Raw genomic sequence first — 23,468 nt, 5'->3', positions numbered from 1 at the left:
GATCTAAAATGGCCTTATGGGCAGGTCTGAGCATGACCTCTTCATGATTGTGCAAGAGGGCAAAAATAGAAGTGGAAATGCCTGAGTGCTTTTTAAAATCTCCATTTGCATTAAGTTGACTAATAGGCAAAGTCACATGACCAACCCCAGAGACAAAGGTGGGATAGAATACCCCATCCAGGGAGGGAGGGCATTGCAAAATTACATGGAAAAGGGTATGGATAGGGAGGGGTGAACGATTGGAGACAATAATACAATCAATCTACGAGGCATGTTAAATGATTCCATGGATAATCTATATAATTCCAGTTAGAGTAGGAGGATCACTCTCTGTCAAATCAATAATCTGCTTCTCTGTAATTTTTTTTTTTTAAATAAATTTATTTATTTATTTATTTTTGGCTGCGTTGGGTCTTCGTTGCTGCGTGCGGGCTTTCTCTAGTTGTGGCAAGTGGGGGCTACTCTTTGTTGTGGTGCACGGGCTTCTCATTGCGGTGGCTTCTCTTGTTGCGGAGCACAGGCTCTAGGCGTGCGGGCTTCAGTAGTTGTGGCACGTGAGCTCAGTAGTTGTGGCTCGCGGGCTCTAGAGTGCAGGCTCAGTAGTTGTGGCGCACGGGCTTAGTTGCTCCGCGGCATGTGGGATCTTCCTGGACCAGGGCTCGAACCCCTGTCCCCTGCATTGGCAAGCAGGTTCTTAACCACTGTGCCACCAGGGAAGTCCCGCTTCTCTGTAATTTTTACCTGTGGATTTAACTAAGGAATAGTATAACACAAATCTATTGGGTTTTTTCTACATAACCATGCTTCAAGTATTCGCAGGTATCTGTCATTATATTTATTCTGTCTTCTCTTCTTGGAATTACACATCTCCAGGCTAACTTCATACTTCCTCTGTTTTGTGCTTATACTGGTTTCCAGATTTGATTATTCTGTCTGGACTAAAATTAGTCTAGATTTCTCTTAAAGCAGGGTGCCCAGGATTGAGAGATTATTTTAGAGCTACATTATGGTATACAATAAGATAGCCACTAGCCTCATGTGGCTATTGAGCATTTGAAATATGACTAGCTTAATTTGAGATATTTAAAAGATTATAAAATATCTCATTAATATTTTATGTTAAATATATGTTAAAATAATAATATTTGGGATATACTGGGTTAAATAAAACATATTTTCAAATCAGTTTCTCCTATTTCTCTTTACTTTTTAAAAGTGTGGCTATGAGAAAATGTTAAATTACATGTGTGGTTTGCATTACACTTCTATAGGACAGCATGGACTTCCTACTGCAAAAAAGACAACCTCAAAACCTCAGTGGCATGCAACAATAAACACTTACTTAGTTCATTGCCTAACTCTTATGTCCTTTTAGCTAGACTCTGTTTTCTTACTGTTATTGCTTCATACTATGTTAATTTTTTAAACACATGTATCAAATTGTTTTCATAGACATGATTATTAGGTCATGCCGTCTCCATCCTGCATTTGCCTTTTTGAAACTAAATGTAAGACTCTGTATACTAATTAAGTATGTAACTTCTCTGTTCTCAATTTAAGAAAAGATGAATTGAAGATTATATGTTTTTCCTCTGAACATATTTTCTAAGGTCTATAATGTTGATCTGGAAGTCCTGAATTTTAGTTCTATTTCTACTGCTAAATAGTTATTCAACCTAGGGAAGATATTTCTCCTGTTTAATCTGTTTCTTAATCATAAAACATTAGGTTTCCCATAAATAGTTTTTACCTCTAAAACCCCCTCCTTCTGTTACTCCAAAGTAGTGATAAATGGATTCTTATTTCTATGTGATATTTGATGGAATTTTTCCTAAGGATCAGTGGCTTGAAGTGAAAGAGAGCTTCCCTTGGGTGTAATTGTTATCAATGGTATTCTGGCTGGTATGAGGTTATGGGGGTTGGGGGCTGATTTGTAGCATTCACTGATTTTCTGTGGTGTAAATACTCCCATCATTTTAGCCAATTTCAAGCTACTGACTGGCTTGCAAAATTCCAGGCAATTATAGGCTCTCCCAAATCACTAAGAGCTAGCTCCAGCATACCCATTTACTTCATGTTATATTCCCTTTTCTTCATTTTCTCTAGATTGCTATCAGAGTGGAGGAGTTTATAGCTTCACTTTACTACAACTGGCTCCTTATTGATTGCCTAAAATCTTCATCCTCTTATCTTACATACTTAACCAGTAATTTCTCTGCTTAGCACCCTTTGTTCTGTGCCTTTATTCAGTGTGTCTGTGCCTCCCTCCACCCCATTCCCTTTTCCGATTCATTTTGTCTTTGTAAACTCCATCCATCCTCCCAGGCCTTCTCAAGTTGCATGTCCTTCCTAAGTCCTTTCTTGACAACCCTATTCCCACGGTGATTTTTTTCTTTCTCTTAATACCCATAACAAATATTCATGATGATTTTCATTTAGGCCTTAATCATGCACCACCTCATGACCTCTCTCACATTATTGTAATCCTTGTGTTGATACTTAAAACAGTTCATGATTTAGGTAAGTTCCTATATTTGTTGCAAACTGTCCTTTGCCTAGGGACTGTTTGCCATAATTCTTTGTTCAACCTGTGTTAACTCATACAGTACTATGCACATAGGCCCATCATGATTCCAACCATATAAATGTCCTTTAACTATGTGGCCTTGACCTTCTCATTTCTTCTCCCAGAGCCTCAGTTTCCTCATCTGTAAAACAAAAATAATGATGCTTTCTTTTAAAAATCATTGTAATAATTAGTAATAATATAGGTAAAATATCTTTCATAATGTTGATACACAAACCTATTTTTGGCACCTCAAATTTATTGTTGCAAGTACTCAAGAAGTTGGTCTTCATGAAATATTTAAGAAAAAAACCAGCAAGCCAGTACAATAGTAATTTGAGATTTTTAAAAACATTTTAATGTGGAATAAAGTCTATTGACATATGTATTATGTACTTTTTCCTCTTTATACATTCTTTGAAGAACATATTGCAAATCCAGACTGTACACAATAAGTATCTGAGTGACTCTAATTCACTGAAAGTTGGATATACTAGAATCTGGGGCATAAACCCTACTTACGTAACACAAGTCACTTCCACCTACGACAACCAACAATTCACAGTGATAAATTTCAAGAGTGACCCATACAATCAGGTATGTCTCAAAGGAATATTATCATATCATACATTAATTTTATTTTTTTGCAAAGTTATTAGCACTATTATTATCATTGTTATATTTACTTATATTTGAAAGGTTATAGATATGTGCAATAGATATGTAGTTGCAAGTGTTGAACCGTATTGTAACATGCACATTAGTGATCTTCCCAGTATAGTCCAGGGATCAATGATCAATGGGCTGATGAAATCCTTCCCATGCGTGTCCCAGAGAAATTGTGCTATGTGTTAAGGTTGGTCTCCCAGGCTAGTGCAACAGAACTTACTTATTTCTGTGACAGAGGCTAAAACAAAGGAAATAGTGATCCTCTGAAATTGTTGGAGATTTTCCCCCACTTTTCTAAAATTACTCATATCCCTGGTCGAATCGATAGATCTTATATGTTTGTGAAAATTGGCAGTAAACTGTGGTAATCATCAAAATGAATATGTTCCACCAGTGGTGTGAGATAAGATTATCTGGTTAGTAAAACAGAATGACATAAATAGCAGACCCTACTGGGCCCTCTAGGGGAGTCTGCTTTGGTTACTAGAGCCAACTAATGGGAAGATGAATTACCCATAGAGGTACCCACAGAGGTAAAATACCCCACTATAGAACACTAGACCTATTATAAATATGGTTCCTAACACATAGGGGGTAGTCTAGAAAAGTGACAAGCGTTAGTTCCTGTTTTCTAAAAGGTGAAAAAAAGAGTGTCCTGCTGGTATTTGGAGTTTGGAAAATGACCCTCTTGAATACTCACATAGATTTTCTCTCCATGGTCTCTTCTCGTTAGGTACTTCCAAACATTTTTCCTGAACTATACTGAATTCAAAACCACCCACTGCAAGTTATTACTTCCAGTTAAGATGATGCAGAAAATCTTTCAATACCTTTTTTTGGGGACACTTTGTAGCATGTCAGATGCCTATTATGTGCTAGGTTCTATATTAGGTGTTGGGATGATGAAACATGAAAACAGGCAGGTTAAATCTAGTGACAAAATAAAGAGACTTTTATAAACATTGGTTTCAATCAAAACTGCAAATACTTGTGAGCAATATGGTTCTGAATAAATGAAGTGGAAAGAAAGATTCCAGCATAGGGATTATACACACAGCACGTGTCTCTATATTTATCTGTCAGAACCATTGGGGCCTGAAATGGAATCTTCATATCCTTCTGTTACTGTCTGGGAAAAGAATGAATACATCTTTTTTTGTTATATTGTAATTTGAGGCATAACTTAAGTGTGATGTTTAAGAAGTTCTAAAATACCAACTTTATCTCTTCTTTTCTGGCAGACACTAACTATTCAATTGACTGATAAGATTATCAGCCTGGAAAAGTTAACTGAGGTTGCTTGGATTCACGGTGGTCCTATAGTTTCTACTACACCTATGACAAATACCTTCCCAATGAGTTCTTTATATCCTTCTACTACTAAGCCTACTACTTCTGAGACTATTAACACTAGTTCTTCTACTTCAAGTACTATTACTGAATGCACTACTGTTACTCTTCCTGTCACAACCATGCCTTTCCCAACAAGTGCTGCTGAAGTTTCAACTGGTACTACTCTTCCTAATACCACTACATCTTCCCCTACAAATACTACTGCTGATAGCACTAATGTTACTCTTCCTGTCACAACCACTCCTTTCCCAACAAGCGCTGCTGAAGTTTCAACTGGTACTACTGTTCCTAATACCATTACATCTTCCCCTGCAAATACTACTACTGATAGCACTAATGTTACTCTTCCTGTCACAACCACTCCTTTCCCAGCAAACACTATTGAAGTTTCAACTGGTACTATGGTTCCTAATAACACTACATCTTCCCCTACAAATACTACTGCTGATAGCACTAATGTTACTCTTCCTGTCACAAACATGCCTTTCCTAACAAGTGCTGCTGAAGCTACAACTGGTACTAGTTGTCTTCTATTAAACCAGACATTAAACAGATTTACAAATTATAAAATAATGTCATTCTTTTCACTAACTTTTCTTTTGCTTTGGAAAATATAGTGGTCTTTCATTAAAAATATATTATTTGTGTCAACATGCACTTGATTTTTTTAATAAACAAAGAAATAAATATTTTACTAATGACTCAATTTTAATTTCGAATGCAGCAAATATTAGTAGATATAATCCACCCAAACAAAGCACAGGGTCTTCACTAAATTTGAAAGTAAAGAGATCCTGAGACCAAAGAGTTTGAGAATCACTTCCCTAGGACAAAAATATCCTAGTTTCACTCTCAGGTCCTGGTCAAATATACTATGAAAATGAAACAAAACAAAAATCATCATTCTAAACTTTATCAATGGACTTGATCACAGGCTCCCTCACTTGTATGTTTACTGAGGGAGCTCCAGGGCACTTGTCTTATTGGCACCACAAACCATGATCCCGGACAAAGGGCTCTGCGTCCTAAGGCACACGGGATCCTGCTGCCAGCACATCACACCGGAGCAGATTCATTGGCTAAAGGCATGCCTGAAGGCACTTGGGATTTGGAACACCGAGGGGGAATTTGTTCAACCATAGTTCTATAGTTACTGAACTCCAGTCCCTTTGTGTATAGAAATGGGCTGTAACCGCACGTGTGGAATTCTGAAAAGGGAAGTACTCCTGAAAACAGAACAACAGCCAACAACAAAAACAACAAACAAAGAGCTTTATTTAGAATAGATAATCAACAAGGATCCACTGTGTAGCACAAGGAACTCTGCTCAATATTCTGTAATAACCTAAATGGGAAACGAATTTGAAAAAGGATGCACATGTATACGTGTAACCGAATCACTTTGCTGTGCATCTGAAACTAACCCAACATTGTTAATCAACTATATAAAATAAAAATTAAAAAAAACAAAAATGAAAAATTATGATCACAACAACAACAACAACAAACACACACGAAAAAGAAGACCCGGGCTTACTTCAGACATTTGAAGAAACTTGAGAATTGAAACTCCAGTCCATGTACAAGATGTGGCCCTGGAACCAGGTTCAGAAAACCGGGAGAGGGAAGAGGTGAAAGCAAATGTCAGTTTGCTGCGTCTTAGTCTTGAGCTTTGCTGGTGCCTGTGCTTACGTTAGCCCCTGACACATACGGTCGCCTCCATCGGACCAGTGCTAAGAGAACCACCTGTTCCAAGTTGGCGCAGAGGCCACTGCTTCAGATGGATTCCCCTTTCCTTTACTTGCCTCAGATTCCCCATCTACCAGGTTGAGTAAACATTGGAACTGCAATGTACATGGAAATGCTTTTCAGTCTGTAAAATGCTATACAAAGGTTTATTATAATTATCATTATTATATAATTGCCTTGAGTGTTCTTATATCTAAGCTTTTTCTTCTTCTTCCCCTTGGATTTCCTGATAGCAAAGCAGTTTCTCCTCAGTGCAGATACTTTATAATAAGGCTATTCTATTTTTAGTTTTTTAAGGAACCTCCATACTGTTCTCCATAGTGGCTCTATCAATTTACATTCCCACCAACAGTGCAAGAGGATTTCCTTTTCTCCACACCCTCTCCAGCATTTATTGTTTGTAGATTTTTTGATGATGGCCATTCTGACTGGTGTGAGGTGATACCTCATTGTAGTTTTGATTTGCATTTCTCTAATGATTAGTGATGTTGAACATCCTTTCATGTGTTTGTTGGCAATCTGTATATCTTCTTTGGAGAAATGTCTATTTAGGTCTTCTGCCCATTTTTGGGTTGGGTTGTTTGTTTTTTTGATATTGAGCTGCTTATAAATTTTGGAGATTAATCCTTTGTCAGTTGCTTCATTTGCAAATATTTTCTCCCATTCTGAGAGTTGTCTTTTCATCTTGTTTATGTTGTCCTTTGCTGTGCAGACCCAGCAATCCCACTACTGGGCATATAGCCTGAGAAAACCATAATTCAAAAAGAGTCATGTAGCACAATGTTCATTGCAGCTCTATTTACAATAGCCAGGACATGGAAGCAACCTAAGTGTCCATCAACAGACGAATGGATAAAGAAGATGTGGTGTTTACATACAATAGAATATTACTCAGCCATAAAAAGAAATGAAATCAAGTTATTTGTAGTGAGGTGGATGGACGTAGAGTCTGTCATACAGAGTAAAGTAAGTCAGAAAGAGTAAAACAAATACCATATGCTAACACATATATATGGAATCTAAAAAAAAAAAAAAGGTTCTGAAGAACCTAGGGGCAGGACAGGAATAAAGACGCAGACATAGAGAATGGACTTGAGGACACGGGGAGGGGCAAGGGTAAGCTGAGATGAAGTGAGAGAGTGGCATGGACATATGTACACTACCAAATGTAAAATAGATAGCTAGTGGGAAATAGCACAGGGCGATCAGCTTGGTGCTTTGTGACCACCTAGAGTGGTGGGATGGGGAGGATGGGAAGGAGATGCAAGAGGGAGGAGATACGGGGATATATGTATATGTATAGCTGATTCACTTTGTTATAAAGCAGAAACTAACACACCACTGTAAAGCAATACTCCAATTTATACTCCAATTTATACTCCAATATATGTTAAAAAATATATAAGGCTATTCTGAGTCTCCTTTTTCAAACTGAAGTTTTGTAAAGGAAAGGTGTTCTCCAGATTTTCCCCAGATGTGTCTCTAGTATGTCCCAAACTGTGCTTCTGGGGAAAAGGTTTTGTTTTTGTTTGTGCTTTTTTTTTTTTTTTTTTAGCTGGGACAAAATGTTTCACTGTTAAATTAAATAATGTCCATCTTTCCTCACTTTACAAAATAATAGGTTAATGGATATAGTTATCCTAATTTTATAATATTTTTTCTATAATTTTTCTTAAGCTTTTTATACTTGCTAATATTCACATGTTGCCTTCTAAAGAGATCTAGCTGAGAACAAAATGTATGAACAAATAACAGACAAGAACAATTTTGACATAGCCAGTATAGTTCATACGGACTGTGTGTATGTGTGTGTGTGTGTGTGTGTAAGTTCATGCACATTATTTTATATGGGAAACATCATATTTTCTGCCAGTGAAATTAATCCAAGGGTACACTATAGCTTGCAGACTGGAGGTTCTCTGCTCAGAGTGGTCAAAAACTCTTGCTTGGAAAAGCTGACATTTTTCTAAATTGACTTTTTTTTCTAGGTAACTGTGTGCCTTTAAAAAAAAAGTTGCTCCATTTTCATACTCTTTTTGTATAGATCTTATGCTTGTTTCTTTTTTTAAAATTAACATTTTTATTTTGAAATAAGTGTGGCGAAAAGTTGCAGAAATAGTATAAAAACTTCATTATATTCTTCACCCAGATTTCCCAAATATTATCCATAAACTATAAATTATTTACCATATTTCCTCTCTCACACACGTGCACACGTATGTATAATTTGAGAGTTTGTAGACACAATGTCTCAACATCACAAAATGCTTTAGTGTGTATTTCCTAAAACACAAGGACATATTCTTACATAACCACAATATAATCAGCCAAGTCAGGAAGTTAACGTTCATACAATGCCACCATCTAATGCACATATGTTAGTCAAATTTCACGAATCATCCCAATAATGGTCTTTACAAAAAACACTAAACAACAACAATGACAACAGCAACAGGTAGTAATTTGGATGAGGAGCACATGGTGCATTTACTTTAACTGGATTTTTGTTTTTCAGTTTACTGTGGAACTATACCTCAGCCCCTCTTTTTCCTTCTTGATTTTGACATTTTCACAATTACAAGTCAGATCTTTGTAGACTATTCCTCATTTGGGGTTTGTCTAATATTTCCTCATGATTATACTGAGGTTGTACATTTCTTGGACAGATATAACATAGAATTGATGTTATGTGTTTCCTGGTACGCCTGTCAGGAGGCACGTGATGTCTGTTTGTCCATGATTGGTGATGTTAATTGGCTTACTTCCTTGAGGTGATGTCTGCCAGGCCTCTCTATCGTAAAATTACTATTTCCTCTCATCATAATTAATAAATATATAATAAGGAGATACTTTGAGGCTATGTAGCTATTGGGTTACTCTCCTATTTTGTCACCCATTGATGATTCTTGTCTGATTCAATTTATTACTATACATTTATTAAATGGTGATTTTCTAACTTCACATTTTTTTCTCTATATTCATTACTTGGCATTAAAAGAGCTCTTCTTTCTTTGCTATTTATTTTTTGAGTGATGCTTGGTAGATAACTTCTTCCCTGAGCACCCCCAGATGCACCCCTTCTCTGAGATCCCCACACACCCTCACAATCCAGCAACTAAAAGTCTAACTCTTGGAAATCAGGGGGCTTCCAGGGCTCCTCTTCACTGGCGTTCACTTGGACTGGTCAGTGCCTGTGCTGTGGCTTCAATATGTGAAGCCAGAATGGGATTCCTGCCCATCCAGGAAATAGACCAGTTAAGAGCAATTGAACTTCTGGTTCAGTGGTCCTCAATCTCGGATGCATATTGGAAGCACCTGGAGAATTTAATCATTCACTAATGCCTGGACGCTTCTCCCATCACCCAGGTGACTCTGATATGCTGTCAAGGTTGGGTGTCACTGCCGTGGTGGAGCAGTGGAGTTGGGGAGCTTTCTTGTTCGTCTCAGCTAAGTATAGCAGGAATTTAAACGTGATGAGAATTCTAGCAAACAGGAGTAAGAAACTAAGTTATCAGCTTCATGAAGGAGAGGGAGACAGAGAGACAGGGGAAGGAGGAAGAAGCAGAAGGAGGAGGAGACAAATAGAAGAGATGGGAAGAGAGGAGAGAGGGAGGGAGGGAGAAATGGGGCAAAATATAAACAATGGATAAAGCTCATTATAGGGCATATGGGAATTCTTGCGACTTTCCTATAAATTTGAAATTGTAACAAAATATTCTTATTCCTCAGGAAAGACCAGATCCTTGTAAACATTAGCCTGTGGGTCCTCTGGTCATCACAGAAAAAAGTAATGAGGGAATAAATCCTTTATTTACTCTCAACATTTAAGATGGGGTTTTGAGTAGAGGAGGTGAGATGGAAAAAGAGTTACAGTCTCAGAGTCACTCAGAGCTGACCTGAACTTAGAGACCACTGAGGGATGAGGAATGACAGAGACCCATCTGCCAGAAGGTTCTAGGAGGAAGTTGGGGTCATCCCTTTCCACCTCAACTCTGAGCCGTTCTTTTTGTAGTGTATCATTAGGCTTTCTGGAAACTGCAGTCACAAAACACATAAACTGGAAAAAACACTTGAGGTCATCTGATTCACGCTCCTACCCTGTGTAGGAATGTTTTCAAACATTTCCCCAGCAGTACTGTCTAAGACCCCCATCTAATATATATGCATAATATCAATATAAATGCATCCCTTTTAAATATAGAAACAAATCATTCTCCATAGGTTGATATAAACATAGTTCCTCTCTGGAGGCAGTCAGCAGCGGGGGAAATGATCCGTGGCACTGGGAAAGACTCAGAGGCGGATGCTGTGAACCCAAGGAGAAAATGGCCAGCCAGGGGCGCATAGAAGCTTCACCTCAGCTCCACAAGGGCAGGGGGTGCTTGTCCATTTCCTGTTCATTTTGGTGGCTTCTGTTCTGACCTAACGTCAAGCTCACAGAGGATGCTCAGTGAATATGTGCATGGCGACTAAATGCTGAGATCAAGAGATGGAGAGGAAAAGAAAATGAAAGAAGGAAAGCTTAATAAGAACCAGAACTTGAAGTGGGTACGGAGGAGAGGAACTGCACAGGGCCATGAGCTATACAAATGGAGCATTAGAAGATTCTGGCTGCAGAACCTTGGAGTAGCTGCCCAGCTGACTTGAACTTGTCAAGACAGACCCGAGAATAAGGCTGTAGCACAGACCGAGGTTTGTCATCAGAAACCCAGCCAGGACGTTCTTCTTTTTTTGTCTTTTTGTTTTTACCTAAAAGATCGAGGTTGAAAGAATTTGCTTGGGGGGCTTGGAGTAACACAGATTGGAATAGAAATGTCAGACTTATTTGTTAATTGGGCAAACCAGAGAGAAAAGGTCTCTTTTGATTGTTTTAAGTTTCTATCTAGATTCATTTTTATCTGTGTGTTTCTTCATGCTGTAGAATGTAATTTGTGCACTTCAAACTGCTGCCAAAGGGCCTCAACCATGTTTTAAGATTATTACCTAAAGGAGAGCCTTCATTTCCCTTGAATGATGACAACAGAGAAGCCCAGCAGTGAACCCAGATGATCCCTCTGGCTTCGGGTAAGCTGTGTTTTCTTCTTTGCTCGGCCCCTCAAGCAGTGGCAAGGAGTTTACGGAGGCTAGATCCCTGATCTCCAGGGAATTAGGATCCCTCTAAACACCTCGGAATAGTCAGGGTAGGGGTCCCTTCCAGAAGTTAGGAACCATGAGCAAGGCAGTTCATGGACTAGCATGCCCTTGACCTGTTCCCAGAGCCCAAGTCAGCCTCCCTGGCCAGTTAGGCTCTTGACACCTGGTGATCTGAGTGTTGAGAAAGTGGTACTTGTTGAGTAAATAATGATCATCTGACAGTGAAGGCACAGGTGAGGCAAGCAAGACCTGCCTTAGATGTTGCATTTTGGGCCACCAGACCCTCAGATGCCCTCTGGATGCCTTATCCTGAGCCATTCAAGAGACCTCCCAGCTGCCTCTCCTGGACCGAAGGCTCAAAGGAAAGAGATGGCAACAGGAAGCGGGTTGAATTCTATTTAATTTGGTGTCTTGAGCTTTGTTCCTTGTAAACAGAGCACCTTCCTTTACTGCAAATCACACATGTGGCTTGCTGCCTCTGCCTCACAGGGAGGGTCGGACAAAAATGTCAGAAGAAAAGAGAAACCGGAGCCCCTCCAGGGCCAGCATGGGCTGAGGAGGGTTTACAGGGCTCCCCTCTGCATTCAAGCCCCTCCTGCCCACGCGGCGTCCCCTCAATCAAGCTGGGGCACTGGACTGCTCAGAGACCCATTACCTCACCCAGCCTTGAATCTAGATTTTCTTAGAAAATGTGTGGTCCCACCAATGCTTCTAAAGCTTTAAAGGATGGATTGCCGAGCTTGTCATGGGAAAGGCTTTATGGACTCTGTGCCACGCCCAAGCCTGCAGTTTCATGGCCAAAGTCATGAGAAGGGCACAGATGGGGGAGTTTGGGGGCCAAAGCAGAGGGGAGTTTCTGTGTTTGGTGCTAAGGGGAGGCCTGAGCAGGGAGGGGCCTGAGTATGTGACATGAGGAGACGGTATCAGGCTCCAGCCCGCAGGGTGGCTAGGAGCCAAGACACGGGTCCCCTGACCAAACAAGAGGGCAGTCAGGGGGAGGCGCCTTGGTGTGGCAGTGCTGGAGCCCGAGAGGGCCATGGGGGCAGCCCTGAAGCCTGCAGGGGTTCTGTCCTGGGGCTCCACTTTGCCTCTGGAGGACTCCAAGCAAGGACCCCGGAGAGCAGGGATGATTTCCGGAATCCAGCCTGTTGTGTTTTCCACTAGCTCCTGCAAGAGAAGGGAGAAAATGGGTGAAGGTGGAAGCATCCCCACCTCCTTTCCTCTCCTAAGACCTTACTCGGTAATCCCCAGTCCTTGCAGCCTCACGGGCTAACTGGGAGACTACCATCCACACCCAGAGCAGTGTCAGCCCTCTTTCTGCTCCCTCAGCTTCTCCTTCTCTGACCCAGCGTTCCTGCCATTGTCATTCATACCCCTCATTCTTCTCTTTTCCGGCCTCGTCCAGTACCCTCCCACACCCCTCCATCCCTAACCCCGGGAGCGTGGTGTCTCCTGGGACACTTACGTCAATGGTCTTTATTATCACCGTCTGCTGGGCCTCCTTGCACGCCTTCTCAGCCTTTTTGATGTTCTCCGGGGTCCACTCCACCTTGTTCGTGGCCATCATGCCCTCCATGGAGCTGTCATGGGCAGGAAGAGCAGACACTAGTTGAGGGTTGACTGAAAGCTTTGACAAAATGTGTATAAAGTAGCCTCACTTTTGTTAGCATGAGCTCCATGTTGGCATAAACCATAAGGAATGTCTTACAACTCAATGGCACAACCGTGAGCTTGGCAGAAGGAGAAATATCATCAGAGCTCAGAGAAGAGAATTTTTAAAAGTGAAAAAGAGAAAGTTCTGACTCTTTAAAGAAGTGTTTCTTAATCTGGGGGCCATGAAGTCCAAGAAGGTTGATAGGGTGACTTCAGGGAAACTATAAATGTCCTGAAATTATATGTGAAATAGGATGTGTCTGCAAAGATGTGCATTTTTCTTGGAAAGAAGTTTCAGCACTTTCATCAGAGTCTCAGGGAGGCCCCTTAGTCCCAAGTAATTAAGGGTCACTACTTGAAAGTAAACAGTCTTTGAATCAGGTAGTGCATGAGAAAAAGGCAGACAAATACTTTGTACACAAGTGATCTAACTTCTAGAGGTCACTCTTGAGGGTCTTATCTTCCAGGATGACTCACTCTGATGCCTCCTCCCCCAGCTCATGGGCCACGTAGATGATGTCAGGGTACCCCATGCAGCTGGAGATGTTGTTTCGGGGATAGTAGAAGAGAAAGATGAGGTACATCTCATTAACGGTGCTGGGCCACCCTGGAGAAGAAGAGAGAGAGAGAGAGAGAGATGGAGAGACAGAGATACACAGGCATGCAGAGAGAGGAGAACAAGGTAGGCAGAAACTAGATTAGGTGATCATTCTACCAATGAGACTGTTTTCCTTTTCCCTTAACCTTGAGCCAGCTCACTAATTGTTATTTACTACTTCTCACCACACTTGCTTTCTCCTCCTGTGTTTCTAATTGGTGGACAATTATTGATATTATTTCCAAAGAAATATCCCATGTATCTTCCCCATCCTCTACATTTCCATTGCTATTGCCCTGGTTTGAGAAAAGATGGTTGAGAAGATGAGATAAGATACCGAGTTTCCCGAAAAAGCCACTCCCTTTGAGCTTCCCTGGAATTCCCCATCTCTACATGCCAAAAGCAGGACCCACTCAGATATGTCACATGTTCAGTTCACTGTAATAGGACCTGATGATTTTTTCCCCCTGTGAATTCCCCTAGTGCATTTTCCCCATTCTTCTCTTACGGTGTATTTTACTTTCTAACTTGTGTTGTAATCATTTGTATGGCTGTATTTTCTTCCTTGGAAGCATGCAATCCATTTTGAATCCTACAGGCACTGAGCCATTCCTGACACACAAAATATGGGCTCCTTGTGACCATAATAATAATAATAGCTAACTCTGACAATCTACAAAAAGTCGGGCAATGATCTAGATGTTTTAGGCATGTTAATCAACTCTCCCCCAAATCTTATGAGACAGATAGTATTAATTCTTTTAAGAATTAGGAAACTGAGACACAAGGAATCTGAATAATTTGTCTAAGGTTATAAAGTTATTAATGATCATGTTGACCTTCAGACCCAGGCAATCAGGCCCAGAGTCCATGCTCTTAGACACTATCACATGCTTTCCTTTCATAATCTTAGTGGGTCATTGACAGAGAAAACGGGAATCCTTGTACCCATCTTACAGTCATGGGGATGCGAGAGCATGAAGCCCCATGTGCCTGGGTAATACCATTGGAGAAAGAAAGGGGCTTCAGCTGGAATAATCTGAGTCACATGATAGCCAAGGCCAGGGATGGGGCTCTATTCTGAGGCTACCGTCATTGACCACGATGGGGAGAGAGGTACTTACAAAAGTCAAGGAGTCGCGGTCCAGCGTCTGGTAGTGACACTCTACCAGCAATTCATCTCCCTGTGCAGAGCGAAACAAAGGCTCAAAGTAAGACACAGAGGGACTGGTACAGTCCTCTTGGCTAACAGTAGTGAGTGCTGACCCTGCCTTCCCCCGACGCCAGCCATGCCTCCCCCCAGGCTCCCACCGGCTTGATGGCCACTCGAGAAGGTAAATCTCGAGTCTCCTGCAGATTGAAGTCGTAGGAATCATCTTTACAGATTGTTTGGAGTTGTGTTCCATTTCTGGAAGGGGACAAGGGGAGGGGCCAGGAATAAGGAGAGGATGAAGCAGGGAGGGGGTCTATCAACAAAGAAGCAGCGTGTGCGGTCATTCTGTGGGTACAGATTGCCCGTAAAATGAAAAAGCTCCTCCCTCCACTGTCATATTCCTGTCATCACTACTCTAGGGATAGTTCTAGCTTCTCCGACTCCCAACTGAGCATAACGTCATGCCGCAGAATAAATAATTATTGCTAACATTTATTTCCAAATACAGAAGGGAGAGCTTCCAATCCGTGTCTTCCTTACCTGTATTGCACGGCCTGCAGAGTGCGGCCAGCCAAGTGGGTGTGGAGCAGGTAGCCGCAGACCTGGATGTCAGGCACCGGGGCCCCGTTCATCTGTGGCAGGGAGGAGACCACCTGGCTTGTTAGGAACTCTCGTCTGGCCCCGCTCCTCGGTTTCCTCCTTTCATATCTGACACCTTCGTCTTATGACTGAGACACACCCCTTTAGTCCCTACTGGACCTCCTGGCCCCTCTTCCTGCCCCGCAGCCCTGCCTCCTGGCTCCCCCGCCCCATTCAGGTGAGCGATTTTCCTGAGCACAGGGCAGTGGTCATTCTCTAAGTCTGGGGCTCAAGCTGTGCCTGGTGGGTCACACCAGATTTGCGATGGGGAACCGGGAAGATCAGGGGAGGAGGGGTGCCTCCCGGCTTCACCTCTTCAAACTTCTCCGTCTTACACAGCCCGTAGGACGCGAAGGACTCGGCGCCCGGGGGTATGAAGTGGATGGGGAAAGTGAAGAAGCCCAGCTGCAGGACACCCATGTCATATTTGCGCAGCTGCGCCGTGAGGTACACTCGAATCCCCGAGGAGTCGTACACATCTGGTGCAGGAAGGACCAATCACAGGATGCAGGAGACTGTGTCGCACGGTGGGGAGAAAGAGGCCCTGGGAAAGCGGTGGGGGGGGGGGGCTGCAAGCAAAAGGAGTAGGTGTGCGTCCCCTTCCCGACACCTAGGGGACTCGGCCAGCCTCACCCGCTGCTCTCCCGTAAATGCTCTAGGTGCTCACCAGGAAGACTGTGGAAATTGCTGTAGTGAATCTCCAGTCGGACCCACCGGGGGTCCAGAGGCGTCCCAATAGAGATACCCACATCACCTGGAAACTGGTAACTCTGTTGGATAGAGGGTGATTTGGCGGCAAGAATGGCTGGGAAGTAGGTGCAGGGACCCGGGCCCGCCCTTGTCTTTTGGCTCTCATCCCAGACCTCCCGTTTCCCCACCTTCTATCAATCCAACAATCCCAGTTGCCCAACCACACGTGTCCCCTTAGCCGCCGATTTCTCCCATCACACGACTCACTGTGTCCCCGACAGCCCAGCCCACGATGACCTGCGAGCAGAGGGAGAAGGCGGGGTGGGCCCCGTAGCAGTCGCTGATGCCCTTGGGGAGAGCACTGGCCTTGCCGCAGGCGTACCCCACGATGTGGTGCACCATCGTCTCCTTGTGATGGACCAACTTGGGCTCAAACTGGGCGGGGGACGCAGGACAGAGTGTGGTCAAGATCTTCTGGGCCATGTCCTTATGCCCCCTATTCCTTTTCCCCAAATAAAACTATGCCCAGTCCCCACTTCTCTCTCTTTCTTTCTCTTCCGTTTCCTCTGTTTTTTTCCTTCCCCAACCTATCATTTCCCCTGCACTCAGTCTGACTCCTCTCTCAGCCCTCACCCTTTTAAAATCCCTTCCTGAAACCACAACACACTTGATCCAGCCGGGAACATCCCAAGACTTTCTACTTTCCTTTAAGAACCTCGTCAGTTCTCTATATTTGAGCATGTGATCATGCCTTGTTGGATTCACTCTCTAAAGAAAACAGTGGCTCCCACACGTTTGCCACTCATGTGAAGTCAGGTGACCAATTTGAGTTTCCTCTAGCCAGACTTTCCCGACTTGACAGCCTTTGGCCGCGTTTCCCAAGCCTGCACCTCCTCCTGGGCTAAGAGAACACAATTCTGGGCCCAGGGCAGGACTTATGCTTTGTTCTTTGCAAACACTTATTAACCAATGACCGTCATCAAAATCGCTGCTGCACTGTGGGGCGTGAATAAAACAGTGCTGGGAGCTATAGTTCTGGGCTCAGGAAATCATGAAACTGCCACCTTCAGCAAACCTGGCCTGGCCCCCATGTTCTCCTGACCACCTCCTTCCTGCATCCTCCCAGCAGTTTTCTGAACACCATCTCTTCAGAGTGAACCATGCCCACTGCCTATCTTAACCACCTTGACAATGTCCTGAAGTCTGTTTCATGGTACCTTGTAGATATGGTGCTTCTTGCTAACGATGGGGAGAGGGAGGAAGGTGCAGGCATACGTGGTGTCATCCTCTGGGATGAGGAACTGGAGGAGGACACACAGAGGCTGAGCAGGTGGTACGGAGGCTCCTGGAGAAACAGGGGAAGGGACAGGTCGGGGAAGGGCGGCCACTTGAGGGCCAGTTTGACAATCCTCGGGGGACCGAGGGGAGTCAGAGGAACCTCAGTTCCAGGAACATACTAATATTGGGTGCAAGAGGAAGGTCTGGATTGAGAGGAAGATGGGCAGTGGCTGGAGGCGGCTGGGTGGGGAGGAGGGGTCTTACATCAGTGATCTCCAAGTCATGGATGATGGTGTCCTCGGGGACATCGAGATCATCGGGGTGGACGATTTGGAGCAGGAAGATGGACTTCACAAAAGTACACTCCCAGTCCAGCTTCAGAGTGGCATCTGGGCCGTAGGTGGCAAGCACCCTCACAGTGTCACTCTGGGGGTGTCAAGGGCATCGAGGTGCTGCAGCCCCTGAGCAGCACTTTGCACACATCCACACCCAACCACCGACACAAGCCACTTGCTCACCTCGACAGTGGAACTTATAGGGACAGAGTAAAGGGACAAAGTAGGTGATTAAATAGTTAATCCCACAAGGGGATTGTAAGTAGAGAAAAAAGTATGGCGGACCCCTGTAAGTTAATGATTACTCAAGAAAGCAGGTTTACTTAACCACAAAACCAAGCAGGCTTGCTTAGCAACAAAACCATGCCACAGAAGCATGAGACATGCCCCAAAACAATAAAACAATGGTGACATGAGACCCACATCCTGCCCAGTGAGCTCAGTAAGTTAATGACCCCTAGGACATGCTCTCTGCATGCATAAAAAACAATAATTTATGGAAAGGTGACATTTCAAAGTGAAAGACCCTCACGGTACTGAGACCTGAAATAATTTTTCCTTAGTGCCATGACAGTCCTGGCTTGACAATGTTGGGACAAGAAAACTCCCCTGCCCAACCTGGAGGAGGAGCTGATGATGGAAGCTTGTGTCTACTCAAGAATGAGGAAGAAGTTGGTCTTCTCCCCCTCCCCACTTTTCCTTTGATTGTAAAACTGTAGACCACTAAGTTCTCTGGGGCGGCACCCTCTCGCCCACCTGATGGAAGCCTCACAAGCTTCCTATTCTAATAAGTCACTTCTTATCTATCACTTTGCCTCTCCCTGAATTCTTTCTGCACTGAGACATAAAGAACCAGAGCTCCTTGGAGCCCCCCAAAACGCCACCTAGGGGTTTCAGAAAGGAGAACTCTTCAGACTGGGGGTCAGAACTAGTCAGGTTCCAGTTCTGCCTAGAGGCTGACTTGCTGGAGATGTTGAGTAAGTCACACCCCCTCTCATGTCCCCTCTCTGAGCCTGTGTCCACATCTGGTTCATGACACTGAAGTTCAAGGAGATCAGACAAGGTTCTTCAGGAGGGGACACTAGGGAGGGTGGCATGGGGCTGTCAGTGGGAGGCCACCTGTAGAGGGCTGGTGGAATCAGAGGCGGCAGGATTGGGGCCGTGCCTGGGAAGGCTGAGAGAGATGAGGTCCCTGGAACCGAGACTGGCTGTCTGACAGGCACGGCCATTCCAGATTGGGGGTGACTTCACCTCCTAGAAGGAGAGGCTGCTTGTGAGCAAATGCTCCTCTCTCCTCCCTCTTTTACCGTGATGTCTTGGTCATGAGGGTCACAGGAGCGGAAGGGCCTGGAGAAGCGCATGGTGGTATAGACGGCGTCTTCTGTCAGTGCCAGCAGCTCCGCGTCCTGGCTCCCGTCCTCCTCCAGAGCGTCTTCGTCCACCAGGTGCTCATCCTGGGGTCCAGGGAAGGTCAAGCGGTAAGAACCAGCAGCCCTAAGTGGTCACGGATTCCGAGTAGTCTGGGTCCATTTAGCCCCCCTAACGTACCAAATTAGCAGAACCCAGGTCTGTATTATTTATTATAATTTGCTCCTAGGACAGAGCATGGCATTGAGGGGGGATTCGTGGGGAAGAGGGATGGACGGTGTCTGATGGAGTTTAACCACTTGACCTTGCTTTACTTCTCCCATTTCAAATCTCGTCTCCATAAATCCTGATATTCCTATATCCCTAAGTCTTAAAAGCTCACTTATTCTCTGAACTGTCTATGCTATTCCTCTTCTCATGGGGCTCTTAACATGGACACTTTGCCATATAAATGAAGTTCAGATTGAGTGAGACTGGGAGACGGGTGAGCTGCGTCTTCATCTGTAAAATGGGGTAAGAAACCTCATGGTGATGCTGTGAGGTTTAATGTGCAAAGAATTTGGACCAATGCCTGCTTAACCAAAAATGAGTAACAATTTTAAGCTATTATTGTTGCAGGTGCTGATGTTGTTATTAGATTATTTTATGCTGCGGTCTATTTGAGCCTAAAGGTAACTGAAGATGAGGACTGTGCACCAAACAGCTTTGACTCTCCCCCCAGTGACCTGCACCGAGATCGTGGTCCAGGACTCGCTCTCTTTCTGTCCAATGGCTCCATTCCCTTGGCAACTTAGAGACATGCAGTCTGGAAGACCTAGCTTCAGACTCTCCAATGGACCATTTCTGTAAGGAGAGGTCAGCCATCAGTTGGTGCTCTGGGCCTGTGCCTGGATGTGTTTGGAAAATGCGGATCCTTCCTGGACTCAGAGCCACCCTCCACCCAGCAAGAGACCCTCACGCTTGGGAGGGAGTCACCCTCACACTCACCGAGAAATAGACATTGCCGTCCGGCGAGACTCCTCCAACAACCAGATCGCTTCCCACTCTGGTGTAGCGATTTGTGATACCCAAGCCCACCCAGCCAGCTGTCCGGACCTGGAGCTCAAAAGTGATGATCTCAGCCTCAAGGTCAAAGTCCCAGTGTAGGAAAATGACATTAGAAGGATCTAGGAACGTGGAATAACGCAGACGCGATGTGGGGCCCAAGTGGTTGCCTTGAGAGGAGGTCGGCAGGGCCGTAAGTAGAAGAAGCCGAAAGAGAAGGGCACAGGCCATGGCTCCTGGGGTCTGAAGCATCTCTCCTTAGATGGACAGTCAAGAAGTACAGACTTATATGCATCTCTGCCTGTGCCAGGCACCGTGCCACGGGGGAGGGACAGACTGGGCTCTTCTGATCTGATTATCTCTGAGTTCAGAGTGGTGCCACTTACATAACTTGGAGGTGTAAGGTGCCCAGAGAAGGTTGCCCTTGCCCTGGAGTAGGGACCTGGCATGAAATTCTGGGGAATGAATCACTCAGTCTCCTCCATCCTGACCCAATACCAGTGTCCTACCCATAGGGACCCTGCAGAATCAAGGTGGTTTTGTTTTTCCCTGCCTCTCCCTCTATTTCTCTCTCTTCCTCCTTCCATTCTCTCCCTTTCTGCCCCCACCATCCCTGTATCCTTGGATGTTCTTACTGAGCGCTCTGGCCTCTGGCACATGTCCCTCACCCCAACTTCTTATGGGCATTTTCTATTTTGTCTCTACATAGAAGTGATGCCCAGACAGGGAGTGGGGTGGGGCTCCAAGCGGCCCTGCCTTCCAGCCTCCCTACAGTGCAGGAGGAGAGGAGGTGTTGGGAGGGGGGAGGGGAAGGCTGTGATCTCCATCTCCTGGGGGAGTCTTTGCTACTAATCCCTGGAAGGACAAGTAGAGGTGAAGGAGCCATAATCAGCTTTCCAGATGGCCACATCTGGGGCAGCTTCGAGTTTCTGCACATCGCTGGGGAGGAGCAAAGAGGAGGAGGAGGAGGTGGGGAAGGAGAGGGAGAAAATGGGGAATAAATGTGCATTTGCCTTTGGGATGCTCTGCACTTTGCCCTTCCTCCCACAAATTGCCATTTGGAGAAGTCACATTCGGGGACCTTCCACTGGAGTCTTGGCCCACTTCCCTGCTGGCAAGCTCTTTGCTACGAGGCAAACAGTAGAAACGCAGAGGAATATTAAAATATCAGAACACCAGAGTGAAAAGGAACTTTAGATCCACTTGATTTTCCAAAAATTCCAGTCCACTTAATTTTTTTTTTTAATCAATTTTTTGTTTTTTAATTACACTATACTAGGTGTGCTTTATTTATTTATTAGTGGCTGTGTTGGATCTTCGTTTCTGTGCGAGGGCTTTCTCTAGTTGCGGCAAGCGGGGGCCACTCTTCATCACGGTGCGCGGGCCTCTCACCATCGCGGCCACTCCTGTTGTGGAGCACAGGCTCCAGACGCACAGGCTCAGTAATTGTGGCTCACGGGCCCATTTGCTCCGTGGCATGTGGGATCTTCCCAGACCAGGGCTCGAACCCGTGTCCCCTGCATTGGCAGGCAGATTCTCAACCACTGCGCCACCAGGGAAGCCCCCACTTAATTTTTTGATGAGGAAGTGGGAACATCCGGGAGTAACATGCGTAGTGCCTGAACCCCCATCCCGTCGGTGGCAGAGCTAACTGCGAGACCGTAGGGGCCCTGCCCCCAGGATGGTGCTCTTTCCGTTCTTTCCTTAGGTCACAGACACCCATAAGACACACAGCCCCCGGGAGGCGTCTCTACCACGGCTTGTCCCGGTGGAGGGAGCTGGTGTCCTTTGCTGGCTGCGCCTTAGGGAGGGGACCAAAGTCTCTAATCCTAGACTTCTTTCTTCCAGTGTGAGTGACAGAGCTGATAATCATTTGACCCTCAGTGTTCTTCCTCCATCAGACAACGGAGAGGATCTGAAAAATTAACAAGGATACATGCCTCAAGGGCCTCCTCCGTCACAGAATCCGGACCACACATCTCCACACAGGAATCCAGCTTAAGTGAGGGTGGGAAGAAGCTGGCACCTCTGTTTACGCCTCCATTCAGGCCACGCCTATTCTTCTCATTACCTGTGGAGCCCATCAAAGCTGGTAAGGATCCAGCTGAGGTTGCTTGCAGCTGCTGTGAGCACCTGAGTAGTAACTGGGGCGCGGTGGGGAGAAAACACCGTTCCCAAGAGGGCAAGCATACCGCCCACCTCTGAGCAGGCAGAGCAGGTAGGGAGCTAAGCAGCCACCTGGTAGGAAGAGGCTTACTTTGGCCCAGGACGGGAGCCTGGCCAAGGCCAGAGGAGGAGCCTGAGGAGGCACCGACCTTGAGGAACCGGAGCCGGGGAGGAGATAACAGGGGTGTCAGAGACACTCTGATCCCAGTCGCACTTGGGGATTAAGAGAAATGCAGAAGGGGGCTGGGAGATAGGACTGCCAGCCCTGTAAACCAAGATGGGCCCAGGATCCTTTTCCCTGCAATCCGCTCACCGGCCAGAGTGCTGGCCTCGGGGAGGACCAGTGGCCACCACAGCTCAGGGAATCTCGTCTCCTGGGTCCTGTCTGTGTGGCTTTCCATGGGGCTTTTGCCGACTTTTTCTCGTTTTCTTCCCCAGTTGTGGCTTTCTCCCCTCTCCCAGCCCCCTTTCCTTTCATCATCCAAATCCCAGAGTTGGCTCTCTCGGCAGCAAACCTCAGGATTAAGTGCGCGAGGCTTGCGAGGACACACCATCTCGGCGTGTCCTTTGGTCTGGTGTTCAAGAGGTGTGATTTGGGCAATGCTTCACAGAGCTCATCTCTCTCCCTCTCTGGAGTGACGGATGCGGCTGGGAATAGGTAAGGGGGCCAAAGACAAGAGTGACTCAGCACACGAGATCAGAGCAGAGGTTACCCGAGGGGAAGGGGACACGGGGGTGGGTGAAACGGGTGAAGGGGGTCAACTGCACGGTGATGGATGGTAACCATACTTGTGGTGGAGATCACTTTGCAGTGTGTACAGGTGTTGAATTATAATGCTGTACACCTGAAACTTACATACAAAAAAATCAGATTCCCGCCTCCCCCCCAAAAAAGGGAATCAGCACATGTTACTTAGAATGTAGTGCAATTGACATTTTGTGCGCATTTAGATTATGCAAATTTGAAAGTGTGATATAGAAAATATTAATGAAGTTACACACGGAATTGTACATAATGAAAATCTGTATTTTTAAAAAATCAGGAACCACACAGTTTCAAAGCTAGCGAGCCAA

The 23,468-nt window shown here is 44.9% G+C and overlaps 2 protein-coding genes across 2 annotated transcripts in view; one reads left to right on the top strand and one right to left on the bottom strand.

Moving 5' to 3' along the window:
- LOC118901203 (probable maltase-glucoamylase 2) overlaps window positions 1–10,360 on the top strand; it is a 72,463-nt gene extending 62,103 nt beyond the window's left edge. Inside the window, 3 exon segments of the mRNA XM_036864298.1 lie at window positions 2,990–3,163; window positions 4,477–5,104; window positions 10,350–10,360. Of these exon segments, the coding sequence (XP_036720193.1) occupies window positions 2,990–3,163; window positions 4,477–5,104; window positions 10,350–10,360 (813 nt within the window).
- A 1,867-nt stretch (window positions 10,361–12,227) lies between these two features.
- LOC118901202 (putative DBH-like monooxygenase protein 2) lies at window positions 12,228–20,459 on the bottom strand. The gene is made up of 14 exons (XM_036864297.1): window positions 20,172–20,459; window positions 19,124–19,270; window positions 17,746–17,907; window positions 17,421–17,504; window positions 16,471–16,638; window positions 16,181–16,283; window positions 15,826–15,992; window positions 15,415–15,506; window positions 15,033–15,129; window positions 14,842–14,905; window positions 13,601–13,730; window positions 12,936–13,050; window positions 12,445–12,637; window positions 12,228–12,253 (listed from the first exon to the last, which is right to left on the bottom strand). The coding sequence occupies exons 1-14, from the start codon at window positions 20,457–20,459 to the stop codon at window positions 12,228–12,230; spliced, it is 1,836 nt and encodes a 611-aa protein (XP_036720192.1).
- Window positions 20,460–23,468: the final 3,009 nt, after the last annotated feature.

The sequence above is a fragment of the Balaenoptera musculus genome, chromosome 9, assembly GCF_009873245.2.
Source record: "Balaenoptera musculus isolate JJ_BM4_2016_0621 chromosome 9, mBalMus1.pri.v3, whole genome shotgun sequence".
NCBI classification, from domain to species: domain Eukaryota; kingdom Metazoa; phylum Chordata; class Mammalia; order Artiodactyla; family Balaenopteridae; genus Balaenoptera; species Balaenoptera musculus.
Note: the sequence above shows the minus strand (reverse complement) of the source record. Positions and strands in the feature narration are given on the sequence as shown.

What these genes read in the sequence shown, in the direction of transcription:
- LOC118901202 (XM_036864297.1), bottom strand. Translation starts at nt 20,459, where the DNA reads ATGGCCTGTGCCCTTCTCTTTCGGCTTCTTCTACTTACGGCCCTGCCG. An exon ending in CAATTTCCACAGTCTTCCTG is followed by an intron (nt 15,993 to 16,180) that starts GTGAGCACCTAG and finishes TTCCTGCACCAG; the next exon opens with ATGTGTACGACTCCTCGGGG. An exon ending in CTCGAGTGGCCATCAAGCCG is followed by an intron (nt 14,906 to 15,032) that starts GTGGGAGCCTGG and finishes CGCTCTGCACAG; the next exon opens with GGAGATGAATTGCTGGTAGA.